Source organism: Pseudophryne corroboree, chromosome 1, assembly GCF_028390025.1.
Source record: "Pseudophryne corroboree isolate aPseCor3 chromosome 1, aPseCor3.hap2, whole genome shotgun sequence".
Classification (NCBI taxonomy): domain Eukaryota; kingdom Metazoa; phylum Chordata; class Amphibia; order Anura; family Myobatrachidae; genus Pseudophryne; species Pseudophryne corroboree.
In genome coordinates this window covers 1,033,490,959-1,033,506,448 of record NC_086444.1, presented here as the reverse complement: position 1 = coordinate 1,033,506,448, position 15,490 = coordinate 1,033,490,959, and the positions used below count along the sequence as shown (strand labels likewise).

General features: G+C 46.0%; 1 protein-coding gene across 1 annotated transcript in view; it reads right to left on the bottom strand.

The window, feature by feature from the left end:
- Nucleotides 1–15,490, bottom strand: part of SNX25 (sorting nexin 25) — a 552,258-nt gene that overhangs the window by 436,299 nt on the left and 100,469 nt on the right. The window contains 1 exon segment of the mRNA XM_063920745.1: nucleotides 14,985–15,069. Within this exon segment, the coding sequence (XP_063776815.1) occupies nucleotides 14,985–15,069 (85 nt within the window).

Genomic DNA, 15,490 nt, shown 5'->3' with positions numbered 1-15,490 from the left:
CACAACAGCTCAATCTGAGATTTGCTATAATGGGTCTATTTATCTTCTATTTTTCGTTTACCCAACGTGATGGTGAATGTTATTAAACATGCTTCATGTTAAGTTAAGGGCCCTACACACTTGCCGATACTACTAAACGATATGAATGTTCTCGTTCATTAATGAACGAGAACTCGTTCATATCGTTCAGTGTGCAGGCACCAACGATACATGACGCGCGGCCCCCACACTCGTTCATCGTTGGTGCCGGGTCGCTTATGCATGCAGGCCAATATGGACAATCTCGTCCAAATAAGCATGCAGTGCTGTGTACCCGGGTGACGGGACGGGGGGGGGGAGTAAAGTTTCTTCACTCCCCCCGTCACTCACCCTGTTGGCCATATCGGCCACCTCGGCGGCACATCACCGTATGTAGGGCCCATTAGACTGATAAAAAGGGTATTTTACAGCATAACCAAAATTAAAAAGGTCATCTTTTATTATTGGAAAATATGGGTTACTTTTGCTGCTTTTCGCACACTTCTCTATCAGTGAGCAAAGCAGAGCAGTGCCAAATCCCAGGCAATGACAATGAACAGCAGATTTTATTCAGTTGAAAAGCTTTTGAGGATACTTTAAGAGCTAAGCAGGCTATTTATCAAGTGTTTCATTCATAAAATTAGGTTAAACCTGCAGTATCTCCATAGTTGTAGGATTTGTTGCTATGTACTAATAGCCTTGCACAGAAATCTCCTAGAAAAGTAACTAACAATGCAGACCACAGTTTGGCCCAGTTAGTTTAATACATTTTAGTGTTAACAGCTTTAAGCTTATGGAAATTTACTTGCAGCAAAGGGACCTTTCAGTCCTTCTCGCAGTGCACACTGTGCTGTGCCCATGTGCAGTGCCATTCCTCAGAGGAGTCTTTCATAAATGTTGAAGACTCCTCCAATATGGCGGGGAAAGAACTCACAGGGACAGTGGTTATCACCACCGTTGTCCCTGTGAGTTAATTTTAGTACATAGCAGGGATATTTTCATACAAAATGAAAACACGGGGATCAGTATGAACTACCTATAATCAAAATCCCGACAGCATTTGACCGATGGTCAAATTCCCGACAAGGTCTAAATAAAGACACGGTCAAAATACCAACATTTAGAATGCTGAAAAGGTCAAAATACCGACATTTAAAATGTCAACAGGTCAAAAAGCCAACAAGAGGTTTTCATTGTCTTTTGGTGTGTATGTCGGCATAGTTTGACATGGACACCATATACTGTAAGTATACTGCGTCTTCACGCATGGCTCGCTGCGTTTGGCACGCTATTATATTCCCCATCCAGGTCCACTGGGATGGTAAAGTATGAACAAGTCTGTTTCAATGAAAAACTCATGTTGACCTTTTGACTTGTCGACATCGTAAATGTCGGTATTTTGACAGTCGGTCAATGGTGGTTGGGATTTTGACCGTCGGTTCTTTGATTGTAGGTAAATTGACCGCATCCCCCGTCACGATATGCATTGTTAAAAATCGCAGCAGTGGTAAGATTATTAATACATTAGCACCAAAGGGACATAATGTGCAGTGTTTATTAGTAATAACTTTGATGGTGGATACAGCGTTCTCCGTATTTGTTACTTATTATATCATGTATTCTACTGCTGTAGAAATACTTTATGCGTTTCATTCAACAATACAGTTTCCTTTTCTCTGGCCAGAGTTAACTCATCTGTGTCCTGTCCTACATTTATACTTTGGTGATATTAATACATTTGTCCTACATTTATGGAACTACTTTCCTGAATGCTGGCTAAATCTAGGTTAAAGTTGAATGACAACTTGTATAATGTTGTAAGAGAGCTCCACAAACAATTATTCAGTCTGTCAAGCTCCAAATGCTCCTAATAAGTAGTAATAACTCTGGGTCATTTCATGTCAAGTGAATACAAATCACAATCTTTCCAGAACTTTATTACATTTGGCAAACATGAGCCACTTGTACAGATCAAGTTCTCAGTGTGCAGCAAGGACTGTGCACGCTTTAGAGAGCAGAAGAGAGAGAAGAAGAGTACTCTGGATAAAGGGAGCCGATCAATAAAGTATCTTTTTGTATCTAATGATTATATATCAAAGTCTATGAATATTCTTTTTCAATGACACTGTAAAAGAATTAAACCCCATCTACTAATATATCCACCTCAGGACCCTCGTTCTCCCCCAGTAGAGAACCCATGGTCATCCCAAGTTGAATTGTGATAATTGTCTAATCAGTTGCAAGTAACTGACGTACCACGTGGTCATAATTAATGTTTCTCTACTCAGAGTTTTATGTAGCTCTAATAGGCATAATGCCACCAAATTTAAAAATACATTTTTTTTTTTTCGGTTTTAACACAGACAAAAAAAAATATAATGCAATTTTAGGCTTCTCTTAGTTATTCAATTGTAGGTACCTTTTTATGCATGTGATTTTGGCAGAACCTTTTTTTTCTTACACTGATCCCTTCTCCAATTACTTAAATAGTATACTTACTACATTTCGTGACATTGCACCTATTCATTACAGCTACAGACAGCTCTGAATGGGGAAACTTGTATTATAGTAACAATGTACAGTACAGTACTTGCAGCAATTGCATTATGTCTGTGATGGGCCAAAAGAAAATCTCCTATATAATGGGACTCGCATAACTCTGATGACTGGAGTCAGAATGGATACAGCTGCCTGTACTAGTGTTCTGCCAGCACAAGTCTTAAGTGTGGCTGCCAATGAACCAAAAAACTTCTAAAGTCTGCAAAACTACCCACAAAAAGTGCCATTCCATTGGGCCAAGGAACACATGCAATACGTGACTGGAAAACACAGCATCATTTCCTTCTACTTAGTATCAGATCCTGTGTCAAACTAGGGCATTAAGGACCCACCAGGGGAATGCAGTGATAGGGGACCATGCTTAAATGGCATGGCCAGCCCGCACAGAGGCTTGGACAGCCATTCGACCATGGATCTAACCCACTAATAGGATAACAATGAACAATTTGAGCGCACTATCTGGACAGTGGGGCCTACAGGGTATTTCTCCTGTACACTAGATGGGCTAAGTGGTTCTTATCTGCCGTCAAATTCTATGTTTCTATGTTACACCAGTGGGTCAGTCTGACCCTGCACAAATCCGTACTCCTGCAATGCAGATTCTGCTGGTGGTGTAAAGTGGGTTATAACACTGGGTACCCTAGATAAGTGTAGAATAAAAACAAAGGATGTTTGAATATATGTCCATGCATGCTCGTCTGTGATAACATGGAACAAACTATTTGGTACAGCTACTGTATAAGACACAATGGGACCGATTCTGAGTTGTGAGCAAAGCAAAAAATAAGATTTTAAACCTACCGGTAAATCTAATTCTCCTAGTCCGTAGATGATGCTGGGGACTCCGTAAGGACCATGGGGTATAGACGGGCACCTAAAGAACTTTGACTATGGGTGTGCACTGGCTCCTCCCTCTATGCCCCTCCTCCAGACCTCAGTTAGAGAACTGTGCCCAGAGGAGATGGACAATACAAGGAAGGATTTAGCAATCCAAGGGCAAGATTCATATCAGCCCACAAAAATCATACCATGTAACCTGGAACATACATAACCGGTTAACAGTATGAACAAACTACAGTAACGGTCCAAGACCGATGTCAACTGTAACATAACCCTTATGTAAGCAACAACTATATACAAGTCTTGCAGAGTTTCCGCACTGGGACGGGCGCCCAGCATCCTCTACGGACTAAGAGAAATAGATTTACCGGTAGGTTTAAAATCTTATTTTCTCTTACGTCCTAGAGGATGCTGGGGACTCCGTAAGGACCATGGGGTTTATACCAAAGCATCCAATCGGGCGGGAGAGTGCGTATGACTCTGCAGCACCGACTGAGCAAACGCTTGGTCCTCATCAGCCAGGGTATCAAACTTGTAGAATTTAGCAAAAGTGTTTGACCCCGACCAAGTCGCCGCTCGACAAAGTTGTAATGCCGAGACGCCTCGGGCAGCCGCCCAAGAAGAGCCCACCTTCCTAGTTTGGTACCGGCAATCCAGCCATAGAGTGAGCCTGCTGAAATCGTATTAGAGAGCCAGCGAGCAATAGTCTGCTTCGAAGCAGGAGCGCCAATCTTATTGGCCGCATACAGGATAAACAGAGCCTCTGTTTTCCTAATTCTAGCCGTCCTGGCAACATAAATTTTTAAGGCCCTGACTACGTCCAGGGATCTGGAATCCTCCAGGTCACTTGTAGCCACAGGCACCACAATAGGTTGATTCATATAGAAAGAAGAAACCACTTTAGGCAAAAATTACGGATGTGTCCTCAATTCAGCTCGATCCACATGAAAAATCAAGTAGGGGCTCTTGTGTGACAAAGCCGCCAATTCTGACACTCGCCTTGCTGATGCTAAGGCCAACAACATGACCACCTTCCAGGTAAGAAATTTCAACTCAACCTTGTTCAGCAGTTCAAACCAGTGTGATTTTAGGAACTGCAACACCACGTTCAGGTCCCATGGTGCCACTGGAGGCACAAAAGGGGGCTGGATGTGCAGCACTCCCTTTACAAACGTCTGGACTTCTGGAAGAGAAGCCAATTCCTTCTGAAAGAAAATCGAGAGGGCCGAAATCTGTACCTTAACAGAGCCTAATTTCAGGCCCATATCCACTCCTGTCTGTAGGAAGTGGAGAAGACGACCCAGATGAAAATCTTCCGTAGGTGCATTCTTGGTCTCACACCAAGACACATACTTTCGCCAGATATGGTGATAATGTTTTATCGTCACCTCCTTCCTAGCCTTTATTAACGTAGGGATGACCTCCATCAACCGCCATGCCGTCAAACGTAACCGCGGTAAGTCTTGAAATACACAGGGACCCTGCTGCAACAGGTCTTCCCTCAGAGGAAGAGGCCAGGGATCTCCTGTGAGCATCTCTTGTAGGTCCGAGTACCAGGCCCTTCGAGGCCAGTCTGGGACAACGAGTATCGTTCGTACTCTTCTTCGTCTTATGATCCTCAACACTTTTGTGATGAGAGGAAGAGGAGGAAACACGTAGACCGATTTGAACACCCACTGTGTTACCAGAGCGTCCACTGCTATTGCCTGTGGGTCCCGAGACCTGGCGCAGTACCTCTGAAGTTTTTTGTTGAGGCGTGACGTCATCATGTCTATTTGAGGAGTTCCCCAAAGACGTGTTATGTCTGTAAAGACTTCTTGATGAAGTCCCCACTCTCCTGGATGGAGATCGTGTCTGCTGAGGAAGTCTGCTTCCCAGTTGTCCACTCCCGGAATGAAGACAGCTGACAGAGCGCTTACATGATTCTCCGCCCAGCGAAGGATCCTTGTGGCTTCCGCCATCGCGACTCTGCTTTTTGTCCCGCCTTGGCGGTTCACATGAGCCACTGCTGTGACATTGTCTGATTGAATCAGAACCAGCAGGTTTCGAAGAAAACTCTCCGCTTGTCGAAGGCCGTTGTAAATGGCCCTGAGTTCCAACACATTGATGTGTAGACAGGACTCCTGGTCTGACCAAAGACCCTGAAATTTTTTTTCCCTGTGTGACCGCTCCCCATCCTCGGAGGCTCGCGTCCGTGGTAACCAGGATCCAATCCTGAATTCCGAACCTGCGACCCTCCAGGAGGTGAGCACTTTGCAACCACCACAGGAGGGACACTCTGGTCCCTGGGGACAGAGTTATTTTCCGATGTAAGTGCAGATGGGACCCGGACCACTTGTCCAGAAGGTCCCATTGAAAAGTCCTTGCATGGAACCTTCCGAAGGAAATGGCCTCGTAGGCCGCCACCATTTTCCAAGAACTCGAGTGCATTGGTGAACTGACACCCTTTTCGGTTTTAGCAGGTCTCTGACCATGTTCTGTATGTCTTGGGCTCTCTCTATTGGGAGGAAGACCTTCATTTGTTCCGTATCCAGTATCATACCTAGGAACGGTAGTCAAGTTGTCGGAATCAACTGTGACTTCGGTAGATTTAGAATCCAACCGTGTTGCTGGAGCACTCTCAACGAGAGCGCCACACTGTTCAGCAATTTCTCCCCTGATCTCGCTTTTATCAGGAGATCGTCCAAGTATGGGATAATTGTGACTCCATGCTTGCGCAGGACCACCATCATTTCCGCCATTATCTTGGTGAAAATCTTCGGGGGCAGTGGAGAGTCCAAACGGCAACGTCTAAAATTGGTAATGACAATCCTGTACAGCGAATCTCAGGTATTCCTGATGGGGGGCATATATGGGGACATGAAGGTACGCATCCTTTATGTCCAGAGACACCATAAACTCCCCCTCCTCCATGTTGGCTATTATCGCTCGGAGAGATTCCATTTTGAATTTGAATCTTCTTATGTACAGGTTTAGGGATTTCAGATTCAAAATAAGTCTGACCGAACCGTCCGGTTTCGGGACCACAAATAGGGTTGAATAGTAACCTCTTCCCTGCTGGTGCAGGGGAACCTTGATTATCACTTGCTGTATACACAGCGTTTAAATTGCAGCTAACACTACATCCCTTTCCGATGTGGAAGCTAGTAGGGCCGATTTGAAAAATCGGCGCGGGGGCACCTCCTCGAATTCCAATTTGTAACCCTGGGAAACTATTTCCAACACCCAGGGATTCAGGTCCGAACTGACCCAGGCCTGACTGAAAAGTCGAAGACGTGCCCCCACCGGTGCGGACTCCCTCAGGGGAGCCCCAGCGTCATGTTGTGGGTTTTGGAGCAGCCGGGGAGGACTTTGGTTCCTGGGCACCTGCCGCAGCAGGTGCTCTCTTGCCTCTGTCCTTACTTCTGGCGAGGAAAGAGGATCCCCGACCTCTTTTGGACTTATGCGACCGATAGGACTGCATCTGATAGGGTGTTACTTTCTTTTGGTGTTGGGGAATATATGGTAAAAAATTTGATTTACCTGCTGTAGCTGTGGAAACCAGGTCCGTCAGCCCATCCCCAAACAATACATCACCCTTGTAGGGTAGTACTTCCATATGTTTCTTGGAATCCGCATCACCCGTCCATTGGCGAGTCCATAAGGATCTTCTCGCCGAGATAGACATGGCATTGGCCCTAGAAGCTAGCAATCCAATGTCCCTTTGAGCATCCCTCATAAATAAGACTGCGTCTTTAATATGGGCTAGAGTTAGGAATATAGTATCCTTATCCATATTATCAAATTGATCTGTCAGCTCATCTGTCCAAGCTGCAATTGCGCTACACACCCATGCCGACGCAATTTTCGGTCTTCGCACAGCACCCGTATGAGAATAAATACACTTTAAGGTAGTTTCTTGCCTGCGATCTGCAGGGTCCTTAAGGGCCGCTGTGTCAGGAGACGGTAGCGCCACTTTCTTGGACAAGCGCGTCAGGGCCTTGTCCACAGTGGGGGGTGATTCCCAAATCTCCCTGTCCTGCTTAGGGAAAGGGTATGTCATATAAATTCTTTTGGGGATCTGCGGTCTCTTATCCGGAGTCTCCCAAGCTTTTCCAAAGAACTCATTTAATTCATGAGATGTGGGAAAATTAATAATCTGTTTCTTTTCCTTAAACATGTGTACCCTTGTGTCGGGGACCGAGGGTTCATCCACAATATGCAACACATCCCTTATTGCCACTATCATACACTGAATGGTTTTAGTCACCCTAGGGTGCAATTTTACTTCGTCATAGTCGACACTGGAATCAGAATCCGTGTCGGTAGTAGTGTCTTGTGTTAAGGGACGCTTTTGAGACCCCGACGGGCCCTGTGAGTCGGTCCAATCTGAGGATTGACCCCCTAATGTTCCCCCTAAATCAGCCTTATCAAGCCTTTTATGTAAAGATGCCACACTTGCATTCAACATATGCCACATGTCCATCCAATCTGGAGTCGGCACAACCGACGGGGACACGCCACTCATTTGCTCCACCTCCTCCTTGGAGAAGCCTTCCGCCTCAGACATGTCGACACACACGTACCGACACCCCACACACACAGGGATTAACCTATAAGGGGACAAAACCCCAACCAGGTCCTAAGGAGAGACAGAATGCCAGCACACACCAGCGCTTAAAAACACTGGAAAAATATGTCCAGATAGCGCTTTTTTATATATAATATGCCAATTCTCACTCACTGCGTCGCTAATGTGCCCCCCTCCTCTTTTTTCCAGCCTGTGAAGTTCAGCAGGGGAGAGACCAGGGAGCCAGCGTTTTCCTCATGCAGCTTCTGTGGAGAAAATGGCGCTGGTTAGTGCTGGGGATCAAGCTCCGCCAACCCGACGGCGGGCTTCGGTCCCGGTGATTTTTTAATAGAAAATGGCGGGGGATCGTAGAATTACTGCCCAGCAGCCTAATCTACCTTGTCAGTGCCCAAATGTGAGGTTTATTGCTGCCCAGGGCGCCCCCCCCCCCCTGCGCCCTGCACCCTTCAGTGCTGCTCTGTGTGTGTGTGACTGGGAGCAATGGCGCGCAGCCTTACCTCATGGAGATCTGAAGTCTTCTGCCGCCTATGATGTCTTCTGCCTTCTCATACTCACCCGGCTTCTATCTTCGGCATCTGTGAGGAGGACGACGGCGGCGCGGCTCTGGGACGAACCCCAGGTGAGACCTGTGTTCCGACTCCCCCTGGAGCTAATGGTGTCCAGTAGCCTTAGAAGCAGTGCCCAACTTGACAAGCCAGCTCTGCTTCTCTCTCCTCGGTCCCACGATGCAGGGAGCCTGTTGCCAACAGGACTCCCTGAAAATAAAAAACCTAACAAAATTCTTTTTCCACAGAAAACTCTGGAGAGCTCTCTGCAGTGCACCCATTCTCCTCTGGGCACAAGATCTAACTGAGGTCTGGAGGAGGGGCATAGAGGGAGGAGCCAGTGCACACCCATAGTCAAAGTTCTTTTTAGGTGCACTATCTCCTGCGGAGCCCGTCTATACCCCATGGTCCTTACGGAGTCCCCAGCATCCTCTAGGACGTAAGAGAAATAAAAAAGCAAATAACTTTGTTCTTGGACAAACCATATGGCAATGCCAGGTGCGCCCTTCTGTGCATGCAGCCCACTAATGCTGGACAGCTTTATTTCTACTCTGCACTTTATATTCGATTCTGGACCTGCCTCCCTGAAATCTAAAACTCTGTGTATTTTAAAACTGCAACATTACCGCCCTACCTGCAGTGCAGCTCGGTTCTGCAATGTTACCGCCCCACCCGCAGTGCAGCTCGGTTCTGCAACATTACTGCCCTACCTGCAGTGCAGCTTGGTTCTGCAACATTACCGCCCCACCCGCATTGCAGCTCGGTTCTGCAACGTTACCGCCCCACCCGCACTGCAGCTCGGTTCTGCAGCGTTACCGCCCCACCCGCACTGCAGCTCGGTTCTGCAACGTTACCGCCCCACCTGCACTGCAGCTCGGTTCTGCAACGTTACCGCCCCACCCGCACTGCAGCTCGGTTCTGCAACGTTACCGCCCCACTCGCACTGCAGCTCGGTTCTGCAACATTACCGCTCCACCTGCAGTGCAGCTCGGTTCTGCAACGTTACCGCCCCACCCGCACTGCAGCTCGGTTCTGCAACGTTACCGCCCCACCCGCACTGCAGCTCGGTTCTGCAACATTACCGCTCCACCTGCAGTGCAGCTCGGTTCTGCAACGTTACTGCCCCACCTGCAGTGCAGCTCGGTTCTGCAACGTTACTGCCCCACCTGTAGTGCAGCTCGGTTTTGCAGTGTTTCTTAGGGAGTTTTTTTTTATATTCTTTACTCCCAACTCAGAATGAGCCACATTGCAGTTGGTCTATCATCTGTGCTTTACGTTGTCCATGGCAACATCAACACAACTGGTTCCTAATAAAGTGACCTTACACATTACTGCCAATGTCTTTTTGTTTTTCTGTTCTATCATAACAAGGTAAGTAAAAAGTGTAGTAGAACCAGCACAGTAAAAGCAAATATGTATTAAAGATAAAAGCTTTGCCAGTTTGATGCCTCCTTTGAGTCTACAGGTTAACATTAGGAACACGACAAATATTTTCTAGACTTTCTGTACTCTCAAACGTAAGAACCCAAATATTTTACTACCACTAGTAAAAGAAAAAAAAGTTTTTCCACCGTACACCTTGAATGGAATAACATAGATCTGTGTGAGTGGATGGAAATGTGCCGCTGCAAAAACATCTGCAGTCACTGCTGTTATTTCATATTAAGATTTTCCATGGGACAGCGTCGCTGTTTAGGTCAGGCTTAACTACCCTAAGACAACATGCAGCAGCTAGGAAACAGCTCATAGGCAGGGGGTAGAAACAGGACACACCTGAGCTAGATGCAGCAAACAGAAACACTTCAATCAAGAGCTACAGATTAGAGCTTTGCACATACTCCATGCTGCAGAGATGACGCCACAGTTCAAACACTTCAATCCACTAAACATAGCCAATACTGTTCACTGCTGAAAAGCATTCCCAATTTCTTGCGTCATAATGGAAAGTCAGAAACTTTCACAATCCTACCCAAAATGAAGATTTCAATCAACTTGAAAGAACATAGTTGGGAGCTTAAAGCTACAGCACCGCTCAAAAGGTTTTATGTGGGAAGAGCACATCTCTATAAACACAACACACAAGCTTAGCCTGGTCATGAAATCAATAAACATAAAACATTAAATGTTTCTATATTGCTATATTTGCTACTAAGAAAATACTGTTATTTAATGTACAAAGCAAACTCCAGACGAATCCTAAAACCTGGGAATGAGCACCATGTGTCACATGACAGCAGATTTAGCCTGTTCTGTTATGCACAAGAGAATAAAGTGTATTGAGTGGGTGTGTGCAAAGTGTGTTTCACCAAGAGCATTGTTTCATCTCTCTCTACAGGCTCAGCTCTGGCATGAATGGTGATCCATATCTTGTGTAACGCCAGGACTCATTCATTGCTACACAGAAATAACATAAGCATAAACACACACATGCACCTAATAAGCCTGTGATAAGCTAAGGACCACTCTCCACTTCTCACACCGCCATGACAGGACTGATTTTGCTTAAATTCTCCACTCCAGAACATAATCCTCCATTGTCCTACTCCTCTGTTGAGCTATATTAAAGTGCAAGCCTGCTGTTTATGTTTCTACCCTCTGCCACCCCAATACCCCGCTGATTTTTCATCTCCTCGTTACGTTGACGAAGTTAAAGCTGCAGCATAAATACTGTGATGTCGGTGAATGGAAACACTTGCAGATGCCTCTTGAAATATATTGTTGCAAGCTTTTAATTTCTTTATCTAAAGGGGAATGTCACTGGTTCTCGTAATGTGCTCACAATATGAAGGACTCTCCGGTGTTCTAAAAACTATGGGCTTGAATTGAATTGGGGGGCTCAGCCGCAACCTTTTCACTTTTCTTAGAGAAACATGCAGGGATGTCACACACCACAAGGATCATCATTTCCCTAATACAAATACTGTATGAACAATAACTAAGAACACTGCTGGGAATATTAACCCACCAATCAAATTTACAATGATATGCCTGTGCACAGCAGACTATAGGAAATTGTTCATGCAACATACTTAATTACTGATCTATTATACAGAATGTAATCTCTAACAGGGCCGCCATCAAGCGAGTACAGCCAGCACAAGAGTTCCGGGCCCGGACAGAGAGAGTGCCCGAATGGAAGCGTTGTGAAACTGTGGATTAGTGCTGGGCCGCCAGCCTGCTGCAGCAGGTGCACTAGCAGGCAGCCACAGCCTTAGGGGCGTATTCATTTAGTGCAGTTTTCTTGGGCTAGCCAAAAAATTGGCAGTAATTCGACATTAGTGGTATTCAATTGCGGTCGTTTTCGCCCATTTTGGAGTCACTTTTCGCCCATGCCTTTTCTTTTTTTTGTGGACAAATCGGCATGGATGAAAATGGACCCAAAAACGGGCGAAAACACCCGCAAATACGCCAAAACACGTGGATCGGCGGTGAATTCGCCAATCCACGTGTTTTTCGTCCGTGACAGTTTTTTCCTCCAGTCAAAAAACCAGCACGGGCACTGAATAGGTCGAATGTAAATTCGACCTATAAACAGCCGAAAAGTGCCGTTTTTCGTCTGGACAAAAGAACCGGCACTAAATGAATACGCCCCATAGAGATAAGAGCAGATAGCATTACGGATTTCTTCTACTTACGCGGGATGTTACACTCTTCTGGATAACTCCACCCCCTCATACTGTAGCTCCTCCTCCCCAGCAAGTACTTCCCGCTGTGCTGGAGAGATTGGAGTCTCTGATGGCAGCTGCTGGGTGATATCCTATGTCCAGGGTTGGACTGGATCAGGTTTTATTATTCCCCAGAGGGCTTCACGGATTTAAAGCTCTGCCCTTTCCTGAGGGGACAGAGCCTAGTGGGCCACAATTGCGCAGGGGGTTAGAATAGTTGTACTAGGGACGCTACAGCCAAACTGCCTCAGTTAATACACTTCCAGCGTGCATCTGGTATGTGGGTGTCAATAGAAGATGTGCCAATCGTGTCAGTGAAGCACAGTGCATGCACCAGAGTCTAGCAAGCAGCTGCTCCATACAGGAGGAAGGGGGACCCTGCCCAGGTGCCCTGCCAGGTCTAGATTTATACCCTTCAACTGGCTCTGCTCCCCCAAACCCACCACTCTGTGTATAAACTCTTTCCCAACCATATCTGCATTACAGGCACTGTAAGACATTGCTGACATTATGGCAGTGCAATGTACATTTTTTTCCAGATTTTCTAGTGTCCCTGATTTAATGAACATGGAGTGGTTGGATTTATCTCCACTCTCTCGGTAGTGGACAGCCAGGTAGGCAATGGGAGGTGCAAGGCACGGTGTCAGGGGACGTGGCGGTGTAAATGATCCAACTTAAGGCAGAATCGGGGGTGTTATTGAGTCATCGTGTGCCTGCCAGTGATTCTGCGAGAATCGCATCATCTGGCACCCCTGGACCGCCCACTTTGGCCAGTGGCATGGGAGGTTACTGGACAATGCGGGGGGTGAGCGGGGGATGCGGGCTGATGGCGCTTGGCCAGGAGACTTGACCACACGTCCGGGAGGCCGGGAGCGGAGCGCTACCCGATTTTTGGGAGTCTCCTGGCCGTTCCAGGAGAGTAGGCAAGTGTGTCCTGACGGGAGCTTTGGACTGAGATCAATGGGGTGGTACTGCTATATGAGAGCACATACGGCAGCTGCATGAGAGAATATTTATGTTTCTATCTAGTCTGTTAATGTGCGCATTTCTGCCTTTTACATACCCTATTGTTGTAGAGGATTGTGCTCACTGGTAAGTAAAAGACTGGTGGTGCTGTTGTACACGAAGGTGTCCAACCTTCTTGAGATAGAATGTGAATGTGGTACAGCGCAACCAAGGATAGGGAAGTGAGGGGAGGGGTGGATAGTAAAGTCTGTTGTGTGCGTGCTAAAATATATTACTGGTAGGTTAATCCGTAGTGTATTTAATTTGATAATGTTTGGTTTGACTTTGGAACATGAGAGAGCAGGAAGTGGTGATGTTATGTCACATGTGTGAATGGTAATCTTTAGTGAATACACCGGATTCTGCACTGAAATGTGAGTGTATTTTATTAAAATCAGAGGAGTCACAGCGCTCACTTGTCAGGTTGGGCACTTGTTACTACCCTCTTCAGTGTATACCTTCTTCCTCATTAGTATACCCCCACTATTAGGGGTATCCTCTAGGAGTGGGTATAGGGTGAACTTTTAGGGAACACCTTTAACATAGGGTCAACACCCAGAGCCTATGATCTCCTATATATGAGAAACGTCCCTTTGCAAAGGTCAGTCCGGTATGGGGATAAAACCTCTAGCTGCATCCCGCTTACTGGTCCCCAGAACAAGTGCAATGTCCGTGTGCTTAGCACATTGTTAGTGCGTGGGGATGAGGGCTTGTAGTATAGTCACTGTAAAGGACGCGCTCAGTAGCCACACCCACAATGTCCACAGCTCCGCCCACCTTTGCACCCCGTTCCTCACCACCAGGGGGGCTCTGCCTATTTTGTTGGTCGTGGGCCCGACAATTTCTGATGCAAGCCTTGCCTGTACACATCATTTTTACTGAGAGAACATGGCATAGGAAACCAAATAATTGGCATGCTCATACCCATCCCCCAAAATTACTTGCACAGACATGTATTGTCTCAGCACAAATATTGCTCCTATGATCCACCAGCAACCCAAAGCTCAGCCTCCTGATATTATGTTGCAAGTATAAACTAAATCATCATTTATAAGTTTGTATATTCTTCATTAGCCTTTGTACTCCAGATCAGAGGTCACTAAATTACATGGTCTGATAAATTACAATGAAATTTAGAGACATAGGTCAAAGCGTAAAGTCATTCTTCAGCAGCACTGGTCTCCGGTTATGTTTACAGGGTTAGACTAAAGGGCCCTACACACTTGCCGATGGGCGACCAGGCGGCGGGGGTGAGGGGGGTGACGTTTCTTTACTCCCCCTGTCACCCGGCCCCATAGCCCTGCATGCTAATATGGACAAGATTGTCCATATTGGCTTGTATGTTTAAACAAGCCGGCACCAACGATGAACAAGCACGGGGCCACGCATCGATCGTTGGTATCTACACACTGAAAGATATGAACGATATCTCGTTCATTAATGAACGAGATCGTTTATATCTTTCAGTGTAATCGGCCAGTGTGTAGAGCCCATAAATAAAATGGTTTTTCAGGACCTGGCGGTAATAAAGCCGTATGTATTTATTTTCTTATGTGTACAGTACTTTATGCCACCTCAACTTATTTTCCAGTCTCCTCATTGCTACTGTGATACATGTTTGGGCACACCGAGCTATTTCCAACTTGCTATAAAGTTGCCTGCAGGCTACTGTAGAGAAGCAATCGGAACCAATTAAATTCTTCAGGATAACATTAAAAAAAATAAAAAATAAAAAAATAAAAAAGGCCAGAGAAGGAGTAACGGGAGATGAACCTTGCTTACCTTCCTTTAGAGCTTTATCCATGCTGTGACATAAAACCACTCGCCTCAGCTGGATGGGTTCATGCAAATTCACCGAATGCAAAATCTGAAACAGAATGATTACACTGTTTTATTACAGCTTATACCTTATGTTCTACTACAAGTGATGTTAAAGTGGACCAGTCACCTACACACATTAGAGGTAGCCATATTGTCAGCTGAAACTATTATTCATACTAACAATGCACAAAGAATCATTGAGGCATTACATCTTCATGGGGTCACTAGTTCACAGTGAAGCCATAATCTGTATCCCTAAGAATAGCAGTTTATCACACAGAAAATGCCATACACCACCAAGTGTGTAGATACCCAAACCACAAAATCGTGACTGGAGTGTGCTATCCAGAATCTGGCTAGAACCACCTTTGCAGGCAAACAAAGATTAGCAACATATAGGGTAGTATATTGGTCTAGAACACAGGTTCTCAAACTCGGTCCTCGGGACCCCACACGGTTCATGTTTC